General features: G+C 39.5%; 1 protein-coding gene across 1 annotated transcript in view; it reads left to right on the top strand.

Moving 5' to 3' along the window:
- The window catches only part of si:dkeyp-14d3.1 (transmembrane protein 132C), a 179,862-nt gene that overhangs the window by 22,382 nt on the left and 132,635 nt on the right, over positions 1-24,845 (top strand). Inside the window, exon 2 of the mRNA XM_030418240.1 lies at positions 9,458-10,346. Coding sequence (XP_030274100.1) covers positions 9,458-10,346 — 889 coding nt within the window. The remainder of the gene's footprint in view (positions 1-9,457; positions 10,347-24,845) is intronic.

Genomic DNA, 24,845 nt, shown 5'->3' with positions numbered 1-24,845 from the left:
CAGACAATCGAGGTATCACAGGAACATCCACCTTTTTTTCTAATACTTTGTTCATTGTTGTCCACCAGCTACTTTTGCTTTTTCCTATCGAGCTTTCTGTCCTTGTTCCTTATTTCTTGCCTGTCTTGACGTGTGTGATGAAGCAGAAAGACTAGCAGCTGACCAGCCAGCCAGCCAGGCAGCCGTTCACTTCCACCTATATTATTACAGCCAGGAGTGGGCAGCAGCAGTGTGGCCTCGCCTTCCCTGGTGTCCTCTATTGTGGCTGTTCATTTACTCAGCCTCTGCGAGTGTGAAGGCTGCTCTTCGCTCCGCCAGTCCTATTCCAGCTCTACATATCATAGCATGGAGCCTCAGTGATAGGATGAGTGAGCCTGTATGAGGCTAGGGAAGAGGAAAGGTGCTGCTTGGCTAGTTAACACTCATGTGGGACCTGCACACCTCTACACAGCCTTGTCTGACAGTAAAATGGCTGACTGGTAACCTCAGAAACCGGAAAGTGGAAAGTGGCTGCATATAGGAGTAGCATCAGATATATTTAAGTGACAACCAAACTAATTGGAACTCAAACTTTTAAGGCTCTTGTAGCACTTGCTGCAAACTCCCATAGTGCCTTAGCAACTAGATTACACTAAAAATACAGACCAATGCCGATAGAGATTGGAAATCTATGAGAACTTCAGATAGTCTTCCACTGAGCTGTGTTACGGCAAAAAAACAAGGTTGTCTGTGATATGTGTTCAAGTGACTTCATAATCTAAATACATACATCTTGTTTCAGGCTACTGTAGCTGTCCTACATCCAGGTGAAATCTGTATCAGGTGCAATCCGTATCTGAACAAGAATAGGTCTGCAGCCTTATAGTGGCCCTTGAGGCAGTTTAAGGCTTGCAACATCAGCATGCTCACATGTTCGCAATGACAGCGTCACACAGTGTGATGCTTGGCAGGTATATTTACCATGTTCATCATTTTAGTTTACCATGTTAGCATGCTAACATTTGCTGATTAGCATAAAGTGCAGCTGAGACTGATAGGAATGATATTTGAATCAGTAATGTGGATATTATTACGAAGTGGGTAAAGAAAAGTATCTGAACAAGTTGAACAGTCTCGTAACTTCAGAAAATTACATACTTCACTGTAATGCAGCCTCTAAACCAGAAGAGGCAACATATATGTCATATCGCAATGTAACATCATCCAAAGCCTGAGGTGGTGCATTTCTGAAAATGGCAAGTTACCCTAATCTTGTGTTGTTAGCTAACTAGAGATTTTTGTTGGAACAGCATCGGACTTTGAAACTAGCTTGACATAGTGGCCAAACCATGTTATTACAACGTCAAGTGATGCACACTGGCCATAATAGACTTTTCCCATAAGCTACATTGTAAAAGAAGTGGCTGTAAAATGCTGCATACAATTTTATTTGATTGTCACAACCCCTGTTAAACGACTCGTTTCACTATCAGAATTCGAGCAACTTTGTATCATTTGGTAGGTCTAGAGGAATTGTACCATGGGCAGCCCAATAGGAAATCTCTCTGGACCATCCAGATTATTCTATATCCAGGAAGTTCATCTTTTTTGGCTTCCTGAGCCACTTAACAGCTTTCATAGAGATAAACATTTTAGACGCCTTATCCAGATTTTCCATTATTGGATCTCTGGTAGAGAAGGGAGGAAAATGCCAACTGAAATAGTAATCCAATAGCAGGGTTTATACCAACAGTCTACATCTGGTGAGTCACATTAGGCTACTCTTTGATGTAATGTGACTTTGTCTTGTGCGCAGATACCTCTGATTCTCTGAGTGAATCAAAACTGCCATAAGCAAACTGCATTACCAGGAGGCACGATGTGACACACTTGTTACCATTGTCACTCATCTACTTCACTCTGTTGGTGCTTTGTTACTCTATTATTTCCATTCCATGCACTATTTGCTTGTAAACAGTACAGACAAATCGAAATGTTCACATGATAATGGTGCTAGATGAACTGTCAAGAGATCTTTGTTCGAATTCTTCCTGAAGGGGATTTGAATGACTTTGTCAAACACTGTTACAATCCATCCAATAATTGTTGAGACCCTCGTAATGTTGTCGATATCATGGTGGAGGAAGAAGAAAGCTCAGGGAATCACCTAAGTGAAAAGGATACATCATGTGGTACTAGTTAATGTCTGTAAAAAATTTCATGACAACCCATTCAGTAGTTCTGCAGACATACAGTGCTTTCACAGCACACATTCACCACATTTAATGAAGCGACCATCCTCTGGGTTTGCTGGATAGAACAATCACTGAGGTCTCATCAACGAGAGGTCCTGACAGCTGTTCCATGAGGAAAACACAGCCTCAGAGGTGCTTCCATTTAGAGAGGGAGAAAAAAAGAATCACTTTTTATTAAAAAATGGAAATGATGAAAGAGATTCAAACATTTCAATTGTATCTGGCTCAGCATAATGCTGGCTATGCTTTTACAATTTAATGCCATACAATAGGGAAATTTAATTATAAATGATGTGGATCATAAAGTGTTTGCTGAAATAGACATTTTTCTCAGTTGAATTATCATTATTTTCCTTTGCCTTTGCACTTCTCTGCCAGCTGAAAGTTATGTGTACCCCCCACCCCCAACCACTTTAATTGAAGAAGTTTGAACAGCAAATGTGTTAATCTTATAAATACTACAGAACAACATACAGTTATGACAATTGACTGGGAAATTGTTGCTACTATCACATAGCTCATAAACTGACAGTAATTTGGAGTTAACAAAGATTGCCTTGAGAGTTGTTTATAGATGTAATTAAACTAGAGCACTTGACCAGTGTTGTGATAGGCACTTTACTTTTTTTACTTGACTTTTGTTACTCAGCACAGCTCTGTTACATACTCTGTATTGACCATAGACATGACTTAACAAGCAGCCGGCACATATATTTTTCAGGGTATTTACTGACCATCAAGCTTAGCGCCAGAGACTGTGTGAAGCACCCTAACAGTTCAATGCGTATGGAGATTATTGAATTTTTAGAAGAGCCTAGCCAATGCCCCCTGCCACCAATTTCTGTGCAAAGCTAACATTTACTGGACAAATCCATAACAAACCTCTTTTAAAGATTCTGGTTAGACAGGAAACAAGCCAACCCCCAAATTGTCAAAGTAATGGTAACGTGACTTTCATAATTAGGCCAACTGTACTGTAACAACTGTATTGTTATCCCTAGCTGTTCACCCTTGTTTCTTGTCTCTGTGCTATGCTAAACTAGCTGGCAGCTGGTTGTTGCTTTGTATTTACTGTAAAGACATGAGTCATATCAATAATCCTCTCCTCAAACTATCAGTAAAGAGCAGATTTTCTAAACGTATCCATCTCTTTTATGAACATAGATGATTCTGCTGTAGCGTATTGTGACAGTATCCTACAAATTGAGTGCGGAAGGGACTAAGTATTTTGGTTGGCTAACTTGGAAGTTAGCATTGCCCTGGTTCCCTTGACAAAAAGCCAATAGGATTTTTCCACTGATTTTTTTTTCGCTTGTGTCAGTCACAGCCTTTTTTGGAAGCATCTCACCAAAACTATAAAAAAAGAAAAAAAACACAAAAATTGAATTCAAGACGAGTTCATAAGAAGTGCAAAAATGCTAACTTATGTTTGGGTATAGGACTCATTCCTGCAGCACCCTGCTGTTGATACACAGTCCATAAACCTGTATCCAGTGAGATTTAAAACATACCAAAGTGAATAAATTCTGTAGAGTTTTAAGTAGGGTTCTGTAATATAGGACACTTGTGTGCATCACTGGATCTACCTGAAAAGTTGTGACAATCACTCCCACATTTAGTTGCATCATGTCCGGTGTCTTGCAAAGATGTGAAATTGGGTTTCAAAAGAGTGATTTTATTAAACAGGAGGGCTTTGAGCAATATTCTCTCAGGCGCTCCTTCCATGTGTCTGAACTACATCCCTGCTGCACAGAGAAACAAAGAAGTACTGGAGTTTGTAATGTAGGTTCGTACTGTGTTTTCCAGTTTCCCCTCCCCAGAACAAAGGAGGGAGAGATTCATCTTGAAATAGCTTTGTATGATTTATTAATTCAAATCCATAACACATTCTTGCTGATTCTGATTATGTTGGATCAGGGTTTGGAGATTTCCAGGCTGTATTTTTTTGTGAGATAGGATTATTTTCCAGTTTATAAATTCAGTGTCAGTTTTCAGATGCTGGTCCTGAACAGTGTTTGCATTGCTGATGCTAGGTAACCCTGCTCTTCACTATTCAGGGGCATGCAGGCACTGAAATACACTGAACAGTATGCCTGGGTATAGGATTAAAGCTGTCTAATCTTAATTAAAAACAAAGCATGGATTGAAGACATTTTAAAGATTAAACGCAAACAGCATCTAAACCAAACCACCCTCAATTTAAACCTTGTTTATCAGAGTGTCCGCGTAATTATTATAACGACTGTATGTTCTACTTGTCACGGTTCAACAGTTTAATGCGAACATACCTAGACCCTAATTTGTATTAGATTTCCCATTTTCTGTTTCATTTCCTCCTTTCCACTAGAACAGCCTTCATTTTATTAAGAGAGGACTGTGCTATTCAATATTTGTGCAGAAGATGTGCCTCATCACTTTAAATACAATTAAAGTAAGTCCTTTTATAGGTTCACATGGTAGTTTGGAAAATCTCTGTCTCTTAAATGTCTGTTATCATTCAGCTGTATTATTACTAGTATGACTCAGTTATTTGGTTTGGTTCTTGCCTTTAATAGTTTGTTGATCACATTATCCATGCAGAGATTTCAAAAACTAGCTAATCTATTCAATTTTTATTTTTTGATATGTTTGGTTAACATTCTGAATAATGGACCTTTTGGTCCATGTAGATAAAAGATGTTTTGGACTTAAGCCCTATTCTCACGGGTGAGTAACACCTGGGGAACTCTGGTTATTTCTAGTAAATTGTTTGGTGATCAAATTAGCCATGTCCGTAATTCTTTACATAAAAAATCCACCGCATATTATCTACCATATTTCGCCAAAATCAGAGGTCATGTGATCCCATGCAAGTAGGCCTGTCTGTGATTTGGTGTTGCATTCATTTTTATTCATCTGTTTTTCTCTGCTGTCAGTCAACTGAACATGTATGAAATTTGATCGTGACTCATAATTTGTTAAAAAGCAGTCAACAGCTGTGTGGTGAGATCAGCTATAACGACAGAGGAGATTAGGAGCGAGTAAAAAGGAGTTGGGTTAACATGTAGTTTTATAAGAAGTAGGTGGTAATTACCAAGCAGAATATTTTTAAATTCCTTCGAAAGTAGCCCAAATTACTACAATAATTACCTAAAAGATATATATTTTTATAATAATATCCTGTCATTTGTCATTGTCATTTTTGATGGCTGATAATTTCTTATCATTTTTCTAGGAAACTTACTACTGTTTTTTTCTTACCTTCTGCTGATCATGCCATTTTCATTTCCAACTAGTTTCCGTCTAATTCCCCTCAGCAGGCCACTAAATTGAAGTGAGTTGTTGCAGCTCACGGCTGTCACTTTGTGTTGAGAAGTAGTGGGAACACTAGGGCTCAGATGAGAAAAAAGAACATCTTAAATTGGTCTTCAACATATGCAATTTCAGGTAATGAAGTGTGGGGATTGTATGAGGTTCCAGTAGGTAATTACGACAGGAAAAGATTACATAATGGTACATCCAAATTCATTTTATCTCATATGTTAATATATTTTGTGCAAGCTATTTTTATGTACATTTTTTACTAATAATGCTTTTAACTTTTTTTTTAAGTGAAGGGGCCAAAATTGGTCTTTTCAAAATGTGGTGGGTACCCTGCGTCCCCAGTACTATTGACACCCATGTTGCAGCTTAATTTCCAACTTGTTCCTGCTGAACTTAAGAAAGCACATTTTTTAACCAAAGACCTTACCTGCTCTTTATTAACTCCTCACTGGAAAATAGCAGATACATCATGTTGAGATAATTTTCAATAAATTTCAAATATGCTGCTTGTTAATTACCCCCTACTAACCATTCAATTTGTGGACCTCTAAAATGAAGTGTTAACAAGTTTGCTCATCCTGTGAAAAAGCACCACATGAAACACGAACGTGGGGTGATAATTTCTAAATCACATGAGGTCCCCTGGTAATACTAGCCCAGAGGGAAAAGTGCTTAAAGTGTAATTTCTAATTTCTAAACTCTAGAAGTCCCTTCATACACCAATGGTGAATCCATTCGATAAAAATCTGTAACTTAACATGCGCATATTTCAAGGATTCAGCAACGATCTATGCATTTTTCCTCTTTTGAGTGTGAGTACATTCTAATGAGTTATGTAAGCTGTGAACAATATAAATCACTGACACAGAGAGTCAAGTGCTCAGACCTGTCGAGAGAGCACTTTGCCTTCACTTTTCTTTAGATATGCAAGGTATTTAGCACCATACAGACACAAGGCTTGTCAAAGTGCTTTGCAGGGGCATAGCGATTGAAAATAAGATATTCAGAACATTTAAGAATTTAATTCAAAAGACAATACAAAAGCAAAATAAAGGAAATAACTAGCTACAGATTTAATACAAATTGCTCAGATGTGAGTGAGAGTGACATCACGACCCAGGGACTAGGATGGAGTTGCTCAGTATACTTTCAAGGTCTCCATTTGTCAGCCGTGCACTACCACATATAGAACAATGGCAACAAACAGCACAAAGCTTCCCCTTGTTCAGGAAAAATACAAATTGCCCTGTGGTGCTCTTCTGCTCAGAGGTCTGTGTTCATCTGTGGAGCCAAGTGCTTACTCAAAAGCAGCAAACTGATGCCTTAAAGTAGGACTGGTGCTGCTCCTGTGTGTGGATAGCGGCCCCTCTACACCCTTGTAACCCACAGTGGGACAGCAGCACTGAGGTCAAGAGGAGCAGCATGAATCACATATCTCAGCCTGATTTGTAAACTGTCAAGACATCGATTTACAGGGCTGATCAAAGGAAAGAAATCCTCTGGCAGCCAGCATGAAGATGGGAGTCTGCTGAGGGAGTGTAATCACACAGCAGATTGCTCTTGAGAAGAAGGTCAAAGCCTACTCTTATTGTGATTAAAACCTTTTCTTCGTGCGGGCAGCGCTGCTCCTCAACCAGTGGGACTACAGGTGAAAGTAAGCGAGTCCGTACTGTGAACTGTTTCTATAGCGTCAGAGTGTATAATTGTGTGGAGTGGCGTGACGGGCTTAATTGTAATTATGATTTTCAAAATAGTTTGATAAGCAGCCATACCAGTTTTACATCTGATCATGATTGATATCCTCTCTTTCATGAGTTGTTTTCCGAGTCCTTTAATATCCCGATCCGATACTTAGCCTTGACTCATATTTTCCTGGATAATACAGCTGCATTAAGAAAAAAAGTGCCTGCATATAAGCTGGTCCTAAATAGTTTTTTATTTTTTATTTCGTAGAAACAGAGTATATACTTTTATATGGCTCTTTCTTATTCTGCATATGCAATTGCAACTCTGCTGTATGAGACCCACGAAACTAGTGCGCATAACGGCCCGTTGTAACTCAAAAGTGGAGTCAATGTAATGTAATGCTGAGATGGTAGGGCATACTCCAGATGACGGAGAAAACCCTGATCCTCTATCACAGAGATGAGCTGGTTATCCAGAGTGATTAATTTAATTACCTTCTCTGTAATATGTTATCGTACCAAATGTGTAGTATTAAATGCAGCTCTTTTGTTACCCCTCCGCACAGCAGTCGTATTGCAGATGTTCCAAATCGCTGTTGGACTGCTTTTGCTTTCTAATTCAAGTTATTTTCACACTGCAGACATTTTATTCCCCGGTTGCTAGAATAACATTACGTGTGCGTCAGATTTCTGCCACAAATTGTGCTCTGACGTTAAAAAAAAAAATTCGGCCTTGGGTCCACGTTCAAAATTGCCAAAAGTGGAAAAATGCCCATAGTGGCTCCGATCCTGATCCTGCAGATAGAATCGTGACATCCCTAGTTAGAACCTTTACGGAGCATATACAGTAACACTGAGAAATTCAGAATGTTGTGGTATTTGGGGGCACAGGGGAGGAATACGTAAGGCAGAGCTGGAGGTTCATTTTAAAAGTATTAATTAACCACATAGAAAACCACATCCAAGTAGTTAATTATAGAAATTTCCTTTGACATTGACAGGATGTTATATCTGAGAAAATTCTTGAATTGCTGTTAATGATTTTCCTGCTGGTTGCAGTTTGGGACTCATATGTGACCGCCTGTGGAGGAGCTTAATGAACAATGTGCAGCAGCAAAACACTGCATGTTTGACTTTGTCTACACACTTTTTAGTCCACTGATTAATACGTGCTGTCTGGCTTCATTCTCCTCTGTAGTCACTGTGATCCAGTCTTCCAAAAAGGTTCATTTTCTTTTTCGGTCCATGGTTGTTCCTGACCCCTCGTTTGTGCTAGCAGTATAGAAGTGGGGAATCACAACCCAGTTGCTGTCGGTTCAAGTTGGTATGAGAATTACAGAACACGTGGTGTGTGTTACAAAGATGATTCTTAGAACCTGCCCAAGCAAGTACACCACTAGAAATGACCTTAAGAAATGAGACCCCAGGGCTAATTTGATAGCTGAGTGTGTATACTGAAAACTGACCATTATTGCATCCAAGTGGGTTTGATGGACATTTCGATATTTCACAATTGCTTTGGCTCAGTGTTCAAAGCAGAGTTTCAGTGCGCTAAAAAGCTTAACAGAAAATGATTCACTCTCGTTGTAGCCTCCGTTAAAGTGCTTGCTAAAAGCAAACCGGAGCTGTACCCATTTTCAGCTAATTGTACTCTTGATGTAGGGTGTGTAACATATTAATCCCTGCATGGTCTCAATACCCAGACTGATGACATTACACTTTTACACTTGTCCAGCAGTTAAAAAGTCCAAAATATGACATACATTCCAGTAAAATAGCAGCAAATGAGAGGCTGGAACCAGTCAAAACGCTTAATTATCTGTTAAAGTATTGTCGATGGATTTTTTAATCGTTTGATCACTAGCACTAGGCATTTTACAATTTCAGTCACAGTAATCATTCCAGACATCTGGGCCTTCTCTTTGTCTTGTTTTGTTCTGTTACAACACAATTACAGAGTACAAACATAATTTTCACCTGCTAATGTTGTTTCCCAAGAACACTTAATGCTCTGAGTGAGTCAGAGACTGTTAATGTCAGAAAAACACATGTAACATCCTATTATGAAAAGGAACACAATGCTATCAGTGGGATTGATCAACCCACCAGATTAAAACAAAGAAAAAATTGGTTGTTTTTTAACATCTTCAAATAGCTGTCACTCGCTTATTGTTTTCTGTGTGTATAAGAGTTTTTTGGCTTGCCCTGACTCAGCCTTTTGCTTCTGTCTTGCAGTAACTGACTGTCGAGTCTTGGAGGGACTGCAGAGATATTCCTCCATCTCCACATACCTGCCTGTCAACTACCAGGTGCTCAATGCTGATCTGGCGTTTTTCCTGAAGGAGGCCAACCAGGACTTCATGAGGAACTCTAGCCTGATGTCGCGGACTGAGCCCTTCTTCATCTACCAGGCCAGAAGTTTGCCCTCAGTGAACGCTAGTTATGGACCTCTCTCTTTGGAGCAGCCTGTCCCTTTAGAGCTCTTGCAGAGCCCAGGGATGTTTCCTGCCTCCTCAGTTTTTACCTTCAACTGGAAAGTTCAGACCTTTATCATGAACACCAGGATTCACTTGGCCAAGCCCAGAGTCCAGGTGCTGTTTTATGTCGCCGGTCGAGACTGGGATGACTACAGTGCCATCGACAAGCTGCCCTGCGTGCATATGTTTGCTTTCCATGAGACGCAGGAGGTGCGCGGCTCTTGTCAGCTGAAGGGGGAGCTCGGGTTGTGCGTGGCTGAGCTGGAGCCCTTGGGCAGCTGGTTCAGCCCACCCAGTGTTGTGCCAGGGCGCCAGAGGAACCTGGAAGTGTCAGAGGGCACGCCGGTGGAGCTCTACTACATGCTGCAGTCCACACAAGCAGGGGAGTGCCACTCAGACGAGGCCAGGAAGGACAGCTTCATCCGCTCAAGCCAGGAAGGGCTGTTTGGTTCCTACACCTCCACACCACTGAGGAGGATTGGTGGCGTGAGGTTGTACCAGAACCCCACTCCTCCACCCCTCGCTGAACACAGGCTGGATAATAACTTTATGGTCATGGTTCCAGCAGTACCCATGAGTCAGAGGGAAACCGTCTCGGCTTTCATCACTGTGTCAGCCTACTCTCCCGTGGAGATGTTTACTCTCAGGTAGGAATGCTTTCTTTTGTTCCTCTATGAAGTGTCTGGCTGTACACTCTCTGTCAGACTCTGACTGGAGCTCTGCAGCCAGAGTCTGTCGACTTCTCTGCATTTTCTTTAGTCTTTTTACTCCGCAAAGATTTAGGATCCAACAACGGCAACCTTTTTGGATATATATGTGTATATATGTATATATATATATATATATATATATATATATATATATATATATATATATATATATATATATACATACATTCACTTTCAAAAGTCAAATACCTGAGCAAGAATAAAATTATGGTTTGATCGCAGCTATCGGGCCTAAGACCGATATGAGACGATATCACATGCCCATTCAATCCAACTTCCAGAAGAAGTAGCAACACCTTTCTTTTCTTTTCTTATTTCGTTAATAATTGTGTAGAATTGCTATTGGTTAAGTGCAGTAAAGTATGTTCATTACACCTATATATTAAATCAATATTGATCCAGATGTCTTCTGACAACAGATACATAAACACAGGCGCCTCTATTGTGTCATTGGCTTTATTGGAATTACAAACACAAGATCAGAGAGGGTTAGAGGAAAGACGGCCTCTTAATTTTACTTTCGAACATATCTACATGTGTCAAGGCATGTGTCAATATTTCAGAAAATATGCTGACACTCATTGGGAATTAATTGAATAACCCTTTTACAGTTTATGAACTTTGTCAGGCATTTTCTGCACAAACGTACTCACAAAGCACCCACCCAGGGACGAAGAACCATCCATTAAAACATCAATTTATAAATGTTTTTTGTTTTTTATCCGATACGTTTGCTTTGATGATTTGTGCTCAGGGTATGGCAGTTGGGAGTTTTGTTTTTGATACATGAGCTTCAAGTTTTCAGAATGGTGCGGATAGTTCGTGTTTTTGTGTGGATACAAAGAGGAAAACTGTAACCATCATAATCAGTCCGAACATTTCCTCCAGACTGAAATGGCTTGATCCTGTGAAGCCGTTGATAGCTACTAATTACCGCGAATACATGAGACAAAATGATTTAGATAACTAAAATGCAATTCAAATGAGGATGTCATTAATTAAAATGCATGTCCATTAGTGTAATGACCGAAGCCGATCTTAATCCCGCTGGTTTAGAACATTTATAAACCCTCGGAGATGCCACCACGAGGGGTCAAAATAATTTGTCAACCTACTTAAAAGAAGAACAAGCTGTGTGCTGAATAAGAGGGTTTATTCTGCTGAGGCACGGTAACGCAGAAGCAATTTTAAAAAGAAAAGTATACACTTTTATATAATTGCCTTTCCACTCTTATTTTTGTTTACTAATGAAGATCATTTTCCCAGCTACACAGTGGGTGCTTTGGGCTCAGAATTAGAGCCAAGGTAAACAAGTTCACAATAGCTGTGAAGTCTTAACAAGCCAAACAAATTCTCCAGACTTACGTTCTTCTTGGGTTTCATTTAATTACCGAAGAGTTGTCCTGAAGTGATAAGGCAACTTTTTGTTTTTCCAAATTGAAAAACTCTGAAAGATTTCTTTCATCAGTCAGATGAACAAGCCCGGCTGGCCACAGAGGCGATGCCTGCGGTGTTTTTATTTGGCAGCGTTGTGCGTGGCAGGCGCAGGTTGGCCATCTGAGAGCGACAGATATGGAAAGGCCTCTGTGTGGTCCTAGGTGATAAGGCTGTCCTCATACACGCATTTGTTAGGACGCTTAATCACCAGAGCGAGAAGACTTTGATCTCTATATTCACAACATCATTATCATCTGTGTTCGACACACTTCTGTGTCGGCCATTGTTGGCTGTGTAGCCCTGTATGCCGGATGAGCTCATGATACTGTGAAATCTGTCAAACAGACCCTCTGCTTTAGATTTAAATGTTTATTAGATTTCTGGTTTTGCACATTTAATAGCACAAAACAAGGCAGAGTCCTTCATATTCCATTTCTTGGTTCTATTCACTATTCAGCAAGTGGGACAAACAACATATCTGCACAAAATCCTCACTTTCGTTGTTTCTTCCCTCTTTTCCAAACTCAGTTTTCACCTGCGTGTGATCCATTATGCTGAAAGGCTCATGCATAATTTCACAAAATTTTAATAGCCAATCATCCAGCCATTTTATTGCTTTGTGGATGCCCAGCATGGTGTGCATTATTGGGTTATTCCTATCTTGACATGCTACTTTTAATTTGATGGACTCTAATGTGATTTGACCTCCCCTGTGTTAATGGACTGTGTCACTCAGAAACGGAAAAGTTTGACTTATTTCACTGGAGTTTACTTTGCTCTAATTCAGAACGATTTTGGTGTGGAGCGTTTAATAGATGGTAATTTTAGTCATTATCATGATTCATTCTGGCATCCTGTCTTCTCTCGAATTGATCTTCCACGGAGAAAAATGATTTAAGTGTGCAGTGACAAAGAGAAAACTGCCCGATTGAGGGTAGAAAAAAATGCTATTGTAGATATAATGCCACACAGTCGCTTCCTATCCAAGCCAGATTTCACTGCACAATACGACACACAATTAATGCATCAGAGCAATTTCATCTTACACATGGATAGACAAACTATACACTCCATTATACAAGATATAGATCAACAGATATGCCAAGGCAGGGCTCGACAGTAACGTAACGTTAAACTCAGTCTTAATCAGGTTAGTCAAAAATAAATGTGATGTCTAATGTAACATCATCTGAAAATAAATCGGTTCTGTATTGGTGAAGTAAAACTTTTCCAGATGAGCAGTTTGTGCGAGTGCATCTCGCCACTGAGCGCTGATCGGGACTTGTGAGATATATCTGAACGCCACTAACGCTAAATGTAAAAAACATACTGTTTTGCCCAGATGATGATCAATCTGGTGCAGCCAATACAACTTTAAACTTTGGTGTTCCTTTTTGTAAAATAAACTCAGAATGTTAAATCCAACACTCTACTTTTCTGTGTCAAAACCAGTTTTTGTCGCTGTTAGCCGTCAACTAGCTGTCCGTGCTTTGGATCAGCTAAAACTGGTAGAAAAACACAAAGCACTGCACAAAAGAAAAACGATGGTTTTGATGGCAGCTCTTTTCTACCGACTTGTCTCGGCGTGATAAGCCACATAGACTGTCTTGCTCCGGCAGGCTTCACCTGTGCCTCACTGTTGATCATTCAATACAGTGTAACTGACGCATGCACAAAAATGAACAACTACAAAAATGCCTTTCGGCAAATGGAAACACAGATAACATAGAGTTTTTTAGGAACACACTTTAATATTAACAAAACAATCCAGACTAGTTTTACTAGAGTATGTGCAATCTGTAGATACGGTATGAATAATGACTATGCTAAAGACAGTACATAAAAATAATCAAATTGTTAAAAGATACACCATTTATATAATCTCAACATATCTTTTTTAGCTTTGGTGAGGCACTGCCTTTCCTGACTGCATGCCACTGATTGTGTGCATGGTTCGTAGTGTTAACATTTAGATTTTTAAAGATGTATCGCCATCGTCTGCATGCCATGAATACCAGGGTGAAATTTAGAGGGCACCTGATAATATCAGGTGTTTTGGAACAGAATTGTGAATCTGGATTTTTATTTTTATTTGATTTCAGCTATTTCTCTTTCGAATGTGCTGAATTTCTGAGAGAGTGTTGTCCTGTTACCTTGAGTTATAATTAACAACTAAATGAAAAATCATATGTCCTCGGAAGCCTTATCAATGATAATGAACATGTTTGCGAAAATATGAGGGTCAGTTTGTAGTAGCATGAGCTTTTTAATATTTTTCACTTTTTAATTAAAAATCTTCTGTATTTGCCATCAATAGAGGCTGTTTTGGAAAAAGAAAATTAACATCCTCCTGAGTTATGTCTTCATTTTTCCAGGTTCTCAGGGTTCTATATTGCCAGGGTTCTATGTTCCAAGAATCCTGTGTTCTCAAGGTCTTATTTTTCAAGGATCCTACCTTCCAAGGGTCCTACATTCTAAGGGCACTGTGTTCCCAGGGTCCTATGGTCCAAGCAACCTATGTCCCAAGGGTCCTATGTTCTCAGGGTCCTAAGTTCCAAAGATCCTATGTTCTCTATGTCCCAGTCTTCCTTTGTTTCAAGGATCCAATGTTCTCTATGTCCAAATGTTCCTTTGTTTCAAGGATCCTATGTTCCAAAGAGTCTTTGTTCCAGGACCATGTGTTCTCAGGTTCCCATGTTTTCCAGTCCAATGTTCTGTAGATATAACACACAATAACCCTACTACTGTGTTTGGGTCACCGTAAATTAATCTGGGGAATGTAGGACCCTGGGTACATGGAAATTACCCTAAAGAAACTGGTATTATTAATGTGATTATTGGGAGACAGGTTTGAGACAGGTTTGTCATCTACTGATAACTTTAATTATATTGTGATATTCTGTGTAATGCATTAATGCCATGTCATTACACTGTCAACCAGTTAATTAAATCAGGATATTTCATAATATTTTATGACGATTTAATGAATATAGTGGGGGTATATAGCATTTTTTGATGTTTCAAAGTGTCAAAGGATATTACCAAAGCATTAATCTTTGTGAACATAGCTTGATTAGGCAAGATTAACTCTTTGATTGCAGCCTATTCCTTTGCTGTATTCATTTGCTGTACTTTGATATTTCTGTGCTTTGTTGTGCCGGATGAGAAACAGTATCACATCACAGTCTACTGTGGAGCGGTTTTATAGTGAACGGGAGTAATGCTTTCAAAGAATAGAGACATTTCTGCACACCAGCAGATTCTGCTCTATTGGAGGGGAGTCGAATGAAGGAAAATACACTGAATAGGCACTTAGGACTTTAAGGCACTTAATTTAATTTGGATGTAATGTACAAGCTGAACTCATTATCATAATATTTTTGTGGTATCACTGTGTGAACAATTTAGATTGTTATATGTTAATTTATTATTATCCCTCTGTATTCGATAGTTGATATGCAAATCAAATGCAATGAAGGAAATATTCGAAAGGATTTTCCTCTTGCTGTCTCCAGTGGGATAAAGAAAAAAACCCAGAGCACAAAAGGAAATTGTTTTTTCTGTTTTGGTGCAGTGCTTTCTTACAGCATGAGTCACTGCACAGTGAGGGTCATTTCACGTGCATTGTGCTCTCTGCTCGTGCTCAGCCATCAGTTTAACAATACGTCGGTCGAACATTTTCTGCGAGCAGATATTCCCCCTTACATTCAGTACTGTATTACTGATGTCTTTGCATGTATAGATTACTTCCACGACAGAAAGTTTCCTGGTGTAGTGACAAAGTAGCACACACCCACACACCACTTTTAGAGTTGGGGGGGGGGGGGGGGGGGGTCTTTCTGACATGTGTAATAAACCTGTAAACACCATTTGATATGTAAAAATGGACATCCATTTTAACATCAAACCATAAAAGTGTGGGATCATTGGAGTTGTTTTCTCCGTTGTGAGAACACCACCACGGCAAATGAAAATCTGTCCAATGTAACGCACACCCCAACTTCCATACTTCCTGATGTATTATCTATTGCACTGTCAGTGTAGTTATAGTGGCAGGCCAACAAATGAAAAGCACCAAAGACGAAAAATGAAAGATTTTTCTGGGTCTGAACATTGTTTGAAAGATTTGGGATAATTTATGTACAAAATACACCACAAATGTCTAATTTTTGGACATTTTGATGCAGAAATATCACATATTATATCTCTAAATGATTCCCCTTGACTCAGACAAAACCTGCAACTTGTCTCCCCAAAATGACTAAAAATAATACACTTCAAGTTGTTTTTCTATCAGATGACTTACGATCGCCACTACGAATACAGTGCTGCTTATGAACTGGTCACAGATGGGCACTCTTTGGTAGGAACACTTACTATGATCGGTGCATAGATCAGATGTTGTTGTGTGTAAGATCAGGCTGTAACATTGAAAACCAGCCATGGTTTGGTCATGATGTTTCATTTTGCTTCTCTGATTCAAAGTGCATTATGTATGATGCTGAACTTGTCTTATATTTCAGTTTGAATTCATGTGACTCTTTACTGTAGTTCTGCTTTCCGTTACGATACATAATGAAGCTGAGTCCAGTTCCAGTTTCTCAATACTGACAAATCTCACAAGGAAGGCAGGAATCAAATATTAACCTGGGGTTGGAAAGGAATTAAGAATTATTTTTGACCATCCTCTCTTCAGCCAAAGGAAAATATACCATTGAAACCTCCTCCCCCTATTAATTTTTGTACAGTTCGGTGAGAGAAACAATGAAAACCTTTGATGGACACAGTAATTATGTAGAATTTCAATATAGAAGTATGGTATTTACTGATCAAGTTATATTATCAGTGATTTACTCTAAGTGCATCAAATCTCCAACAGTATTACGTTTGTGCAATCAACAAATTACTCTTGCCTAAACTGTCATAAAGTGCTTCAGCTTCCCAGTTTCTTAAGAACCTCTTTTTTTGATCTTGCTCTGCCGGGTGTCATTTGCCTCTGCCCTGAAAAGGAACTGAAATGGCAAAGATTGGAATGAAATTGGTTGCAATGACACAAAATTCAGTGTTGACATGTGTGGGGATAATAACTGTTATTGCTGTGGTTATACTTTCATCTGCGTTTTATATGTGTTGTGTGTGGTAAAAAGATATGGAACAGTGTGTGGCAGATGTGTGGAAGAGTATGAGACAGTTGCAGGTGTGTTTCGTGCACATGCCTGTCTGTGTGTTTCAGCTGACATGTTTGCCAACTCAATAAACACCGCTGGTCGTCTGCATGCAGGCTGTTTAATCGTTTGTCTCCCGTGGAGAACATTCTACCAAACATTTGTTTGCAAACAGATTTCAATAAAACTGTCAGCCCTCTGCAATCACATCGCGTATTCATGTGTGTCTGTGTTTGTATGGTAGTGTTTGTGTGTTTACAGAAGTGTTTGTGCTTGTATGCCGACACGTCTGAGCACCATTCCCTGCTCACGCTGAATACATAAAGTACTGTACGAGCGGCTGTGGTGGAATCAATTTGCCTTGCCTTTAAAAGCTGGTGCATCAGTGAACAAATGATCTTCCATTACGCTTCATTATGTCTTCCTGGACAATAGGGACTAATATATGCAAGAAGCAATGGTCTGAAATATCACCAGGGGAGAGCGAGTATAGACAATTTTTTAATGATTTTTTTCTGAAATTTGAGGCACAACTTCATTCTGCAAACAGCAGTAACAGTTTGAGGCGTAGTCTGAGTCACAAGTTTTGCCATCAGGCATATTTAGCTTCCCTGGCCTTTTCTTACAGTATTGATATATTTTCATTACCTGCATGCAGTTTTAGAAAGAATTAAAGCCTCAACTAATAATTGTTTTCATTATCAAGGAAAGGAAAGGTAAGATTTTTAAGCACATCTTAATACAATGGTCACACGCCATATTTTTGTTAAAAAAGGTTATGTGTTACTGTAATCACTCCTCTGCATCCACACTTTGGTGTGATTCCATGGCAGCACAACTACACTGAAAGAAATGGAGGACTACATACACATTCTTTTTTGTGTTAGTGTGAAATACTGTCTTTGTGTTTCCCCACATAGTGTTTTCCTGTTGAGATGAGGAATATGTGTTGTGTTGTTGACAGGACCCAACATTAGCAAAAAAAACTTGAAATGACTGCCATGATAACGATTAATCTGTCTCACTCTGTTAAGCCTCATATTTGCTTTTTGTGTTACTAACACAATACATTCTGTGGATTTTGTCCCCATTTTTTTTTTTTAAGTGCAGCTACTCTATGAAAGTATTACATAGCAACAGTCTCTCATTTCCAATTGTTTTGCCAGCCTGACTCTCGTTTGTCCATTTATTTTCCTGTGACCAGACATTAGCCTGGAGCAGCTGTTTTAGCATGGCTCTTATTCTGACTCTCTTTCCCCCCGGGGCGATCTAGCTGCTTAAGTTGGATGGTTAAATTTGCCATGATCAGTGATCATCTCAAAGTCCACTGCTCTTAATCCAAAACATCCGTTTCTTCTCCAATGCTGTTTTAGAGGTAATTTGCGTGTCAGCAATAAGGCCGAAAAAGATTACTGTTGAAAAAACAAAAATGGAGAGAAATTTGGACGAGCTACCGGCAAGTGCATCTTCATTTGCTGCCATTGCCATATCATATATAGAAAGCTAAAGTCCTGTGCTTTGTTGGCTCAGAAACATGGTCTGCCTGTCAAGTGCAACAGCTTGATCTGCAATGCTGTGGTGGAGACAGGTCTCTGTAAAGATGTATCTGACTTTATTCATTAAATTCAAATTGTTTTTTATCTGTGAAAAGCCCTCTTCCTCTTGTGATCAAAAACATTGACATAAAACTCAATTCTGAGGCTTTTCTATGGATAATTAAAAAATAATAATAGATTAATATAGCAACTTCTTCTGGCTGCTCGTGCCCACTTCCGTTTAAGGTCCCACGCAGGCCGAGTGTATAGATAAGGAGACCTGGGAATATTTCCAACCGTTGTTGTTGCGGCAAAGGTGGGTGCGTTTAAGGAGACATAAAGTTTCATCTTAAAGGATCACTCAGTTTTAACTTATCAGTGGTTTTGCTGAAACTTACTTGGCTATTAGCTTTTTTTGGTGACTGGGTTGGTGGAAGCTGTACCCCTTTGATTTTAGATTATTATCACATTTTTGTTCAATTTACTTATTTACATTATCATCTAGTTCTACACTCTCCAAACATATCCTCTGGCCTATAGGCCGACAGCAGGAAGCATGCTGTTTCAGCTTCCAGCTTGTAGCTGCAGACCACTTGAGTCTCACTGAAACTAATTCTTCATAGAAACAAATGAATAACTGCTCAGGGTCAGAAATGGATGATAACATAAATGGTAGCTGGCTGAGGCCAATTGGAAGACCCCTCTTTACAGAAGACGACAACACAAAGATCAGCCCAGTGGTCACACACTCATGTCCGATCCATTATGGTGCAATCTCATTTGAAAGCCATCATCGCTGGCTATAAACAGGCCCTGAATCAGCAGCCATGGGGGTGCTTCTGCAGGGGGGGATGTGTGATGAAAGACTAAGAAAATGCCTTGTCATTTATTGGCAGGCATTGAAGCCATAAGCCATTTTCCTAAAACTGCTTCTCCATTTGAAAGTGGCAGAAAGAAGCCCTCCGGGGAGCAGATCTAGATGATTTAGACTAAACCTATCTGAGAGAGCGGCTTCAAATATGCATTAAATAAATCTTGTCAGATGTCTCCGAGTCATTATGAATTAGTTCTTTGTAGTTTGTTTATATTTAGTCTGTGAGAGGTTACAGACAACCTGCAGCAGATTGCTGGTGCCTTTCCAAAACAAGCTGTCGACTTTTTTGTTAAAGTGGCTCGTGGTGTCAGCAGCAGAGACTGTCTGGAGCCCTCTTGGGTCAAGTCATACTCATTTGTTAAGAAAAACTAACCCAAACACACAGCACTGAATGTTTGAGAGCTGTGTTAATGTAAAAAGGAGTCTCCTCATGTTTTCATCAAGATGTCAAACATCGACATCTCCTATGCTGAGCTTGCTGATTTAAATTTGTCCCATTAGGTTTGTTACATTTTTATTAGCTGTGAGTGTGTGGCCTTGCCAGGAGCTCACTGAGGTCCCGTTAACAAACACTGCTGCCAGAAGCTGGGTACACAGTGAGGCGTCAGTGCTGTAACAGAGCGCAGCAGAGTGCTGCATCGCTCCCACATCTATCCTCCATCGTTCCCACACAGCTCCATGGGGGGTCCTATCATCTGCCTTGGCTCCTATTCGTTCTCTTACTGAAAATACAGTATTGTACACCCAGGAATAGCATTCATGTATAATTAGACAGCACTACAGATATACTGTTGGTTTACCCATTACATAGAAGGTTGTTTTTCATTTGCAGCTTGATGTTTGCATTCATAATCTATGGCAGTATATTTGAAGGTATATCTGAGACATTAATGGCACAGAAAGAGAAGTCATTTTTCTTAGCCATATTACAGTTAACAGTGAAAATGCCTTTTTATTGCATCACTTCAGTGCACAATAAGACTTGTTAATTGCAAGAAAGAGACACAAATGCATAACATATACAATGTACAATATGAAGACAGTAAATGCTTAGTATTTTGGGGGGGATGCTATTTACAGGAAATACTGTATGAACATGGTGAAGCTCTCAGCATGCTCTCCTCAGCAACCGATGCACCATCTTATCTGCTATGTGTGCGTTCTAACACCAATTATGTGTGCTCGTGGGGGTCACAATTGATCTCTGATGGTGCAGCGGGAACTGTGGACAAATCTACTACAATCACACGGGGGTGCGCCTGTAGTGGAACCGAGCAGAAAAAGACACACATGACAGTTCTCACATCTTGCAGTGCTTCCAACATTGTTCAAACTATATAGAGTATACTCAAAGTAACGATGCATTTGATTTGGCTGCTAGTCGCTATAACGTCTGGGGGATAGTCGGAGAGTGACGTAACATGCATTAAACCATAAAACATTACCTCATCCATGAACGTTTGTGCTTTGGTCTTGCAGATGGATTTTCATCTGCAGTTCTGGTGGTTCAATAAAGCAAATTTTCACTTGCATGAGTTTCATTTAGGATTATTTGTGTTTGTTTGCGACAAACAGCCAGAGTTTGTTGCACATGAGCTTTAAGTACTGGGCAATGTGACACAGCGAGGGTTTATGTGTGTGTGTGTTTGAATTCAGGTCAACCTATCAGTATACTCAGCACTCACCTCGGTGGGCGGGCGGGACAGGCTGCTGCTGAGCCAGTAGTAACGTTAGTGAGTAGTAGTACTGACATCTTCGAAACTGTCGTGTTCACAACGTGAAAATGGATAAGAGGAAGAAACGCCCGGGTGGTGCTGAGAAACAGCGATTAAAAAAGTTGAAGTCTCTGGAGGTGGAGACTTCTAAATGTGCGAAGTTGACGGACCTTTTTGGTGCCGGGACCACCAACCCGCCAGCAGCCACAGGTGCTGCTGCACCGGGAGTCAAGGGAGGAGGACCTAATGATGATGAGCGAGTGGAGGCAGACATGGTAAGTCACGTTAGCCTGGGGCTGGCTAGGCTAAATTTTTGTCCAAAACAAAGTAAAAAACGTTTTTACATTGAATGTAATGTGACCTAACTAACTGCATACTGATAAATGCAGCTGCCGCTAATGCTAACGTAGCTCCTCAGGGATTGAAGCAGTTATTTTTCTAACTTTGACAATCTAACATGTGACAGCATATTAGCCCAGAGTTGAAGGGCTGTGACTGTTGGTAGTTGTGGTTGATTTTGTTCAAATATGCCGAATTGTGATATTATGGGTTTTTATTTTTCAGATGATTTAACTAAGCTAGCTAACAGATGCTAACATCAGCGGTCTCTTGTTGCCATAGCAACAGTAAACATTCACTTGGACTGATGCTGTAAGAGATGCAGAATCAGGCTGAGATACTTTGAATTTTAGCACAAAATACAAGTAAACCTATAGGAAATAATAATTTCCAATATTTACTATTGAATTTATTGTAATCTTTCAATCCATTTATTGTTTACTGAGGTGATAACTATTTAATAGGTATAACTTTAATTTGTGTGTAAATGTGTTACTTTTACTGTAGTTTTCAAATGGCTGTGTATAGTGTTGTCTTGAGCATTTTCAGGTCACAAATGACGAAGCCATTTGACTATCTTGTTCATAAATGATAGTGTCAGGCCTTTTTTTTTATGACACACACACTTTCATTGATATGAATACTTGTTTTTTTTTGTTTTGGTTTTGATTTTTTTTCACTACTTTGTGAAAACTCAATGCACTGTTAATGTTGTGGAGCAAAAAAAAATATGAATGCGGTGTACATATTTTTTTGAGAATTTCTTGTACATTATTCTGTGGATTTGTCGAAGATTTTCATATTGATGATTTTAATTTTCCAACATCTGCATATTTTTTAAGTTCAATTGACAGTTATGGAGGTAGGCCTTAGGCCTCTTTAGAGACTTTTAAGTCATCCTTCATGACAGATAAATTTGTTCACTAGGTGTCACCACGTCACAAAGAGGCTACTTGGCTACATATACTTGTCAGTACACAAATACTGAGTACAAGTTCGGTCACGAATTTGGTGAAGAGTGGAGCTGGCTGGCTGATGAGGAAGTAGGGCAATACATACTTGTGCACATACACGTATATGAGAATGCATATCTATTCAGACCTGTAATTGTAACTGTAACTGTAACTTTTTCACACAGGTATAGATTTAATTTTTTTTCAATTCTCTATTTATGGTTTCATAATGACTGAGTCATCGTTAATACGAATGAGTTCCAGCTCTAATGCTGCTACTGTCTGTAATATGTTTCTATTTAGATTATTTGTCAGGATATTTTGTTATTATTGTCCCTATTTGTCCTTATCTCCCTTCTCTGTCTCTTTGTCTCTCGCTCTTTCTCCCCCCTCCACCCAACTGGTAGAGGTAGTGCCCACCCCGAGTCTGGTTTTGGGTTCTTCCCTTTAGTCTCGTCCCACCCCTTGTCATGACATAACTTCTGTTGTGATTTGACACTATAATGAATAAAGATTTATTGGTTGATTGCTATAGCTGTCAATTTTAGTCCTTGAGTTCATAGCTACATGCTTTATTTGTTAACTACTATCAAGGAATATGACTATCCTTTGTAGTATTTGGGAGAGGAGATGCTGCGAGATTTGTGGACTACGTGGTCTCCGCTGATAATGTAGTGGGCTGGTCTGGACAGAAAATGCCAGGGCTGTATTTTTGTCCCAGTCCACCCCTGCCTCCACAGATCACTGCTGCGATCTGGTTGATAAACAGGAGTGAAGATACTTTTAACTTGTTAATCCCAGAAAATAAAAAGTAATCTCTAAACTCTTCCCTCATCAGTAAAAGTTCTCTGGATCAGTTTGTTTTGTTTTGAGAACTCGAGCGGTAAGTTTAAGATGCCTGCTCGAATGATCTTGTGAGAAAAGACATAAATCTGACCTTGACTGTAAGCCTTGTTTCTTAGCCTCACTGTAGACAAGAAACACACACAAAGTTTGTTTTCACAATAAAAAGTCAGAAGTTTGCTAAAACAGCTCTGTTCATTTGGAATGTGGTAACATTCGTCATAATGGTAAGCTCGAGGCAATTCCTTTAGAAACCATAACACATGAATTTAGTACTTTTTCCAGTGTGAGCAGGGTTGTTGTGTCAGTTCTTGTGGTACCTAAACATACATCACAGGAAACATCACAAACTGGCTCGGCCCAGGACACGAAGTCTCTGAGTGGGTGCCTCAAACCACCCAGAACATCATTGGTACCCACCTACACAGCATCAGGGATATCAGTGAAGTGTCTGCACAGAGCCCAAAGGGTACTTAGAGACAACACCCACTCCAGCCTCAGTCTATTCACCCTGCTGCTATCTGGCAAAAGATAGTAGCATTTGCTGCTCTATCACCGGACTACAGAGCAGCTTCTTTCCTCCTGAACTCATCCTCAACACTCCACCATGGATAGTTTATTTTTCCATCAGTCTATTATTTATCAATTAGTCTGTGTAACACATTACATACAATCTTGCAGTAGTACAATAACAATTGAATAAATCTTGAATCTTTGAATTTACTACCCTTTCAGCAGTGGTCTCAGTGTTGTCCAAACTAAACCTCCAATCATCCAGAATTTACCTATAGAATATTCAGCTTTCTCTATAGATTACACTTGTAACCTCACTGATTAAACTGTTTCATGTAAAATCAGCAAGCTAATTAAATGCTGAGGAATATTAAAATGAGCTGAACCTCACAATCACAATCAGATATCCTGCTGGAGGACTAATAGAGGCCAAGCTCTTACCACTGATGAATATACCGACAAGAGTAGAGCCTCAGAGATCACAATGCATTTCCCGCTCACTACATTATAAATGCAGCAGTAATTATTTCTTTGTACAAAGACTGAATTAAATTACAATAATTCCGTCTATTATTCACTGCTAATTAAGGGGTCAGCTTATTCAATCCGCAGTCTTTTACTTACACTTTCTTTTGCCCCTCTCACTTTTATTCCCCTTCGAAGCATAAACACGATCAAAGCATTTTTCCTATAATTAATTACAGTCTCTAAGCTAGACCCCGTTAGCTTGTAGTCTCATGTTTAATTTAAGGTCAGTATTTTATGGATTCTTTCAGGGTTTTTTGTTTAAATAGTTGTCCATCCCAGAGTCCTAATTTGAATGTAGATATGGAGTTTGTAATTTCAAACGACTTCCTTATTATAGTCGAACATTCTTGAATTAATAAAGTTAGTTTTAGATAGTTTAGCGTTCGTTTTATACGCTTAAAAGATCAGATGTAGAGAACAGGCTAATTAGATTTATTTTAAATGCACTTTGATCATTCACCCCTATGAGGCCCATAGAATTACAGTCTGTCACGCAGACTACACTTAAACCTCGAC

Source organism: Sparus aurata, chromosome 5, assembly GCF_900880675.1.
Source record: "Sparus aurata chromosome 5, fSpaAur1.1, whole genome shotgun sequence".
Taxonomy (NCBI): domain Eukaryota; kingdom Metazoa; phylum Chordata; class Actinopteri; order Spariformes; family Sparidae; genus Sparus; species Sparus aurata.
Note: the sequence above shows the minus strand (reverse complement) of the source record. Positions and strands in the feature narration are given on the sequence as shown.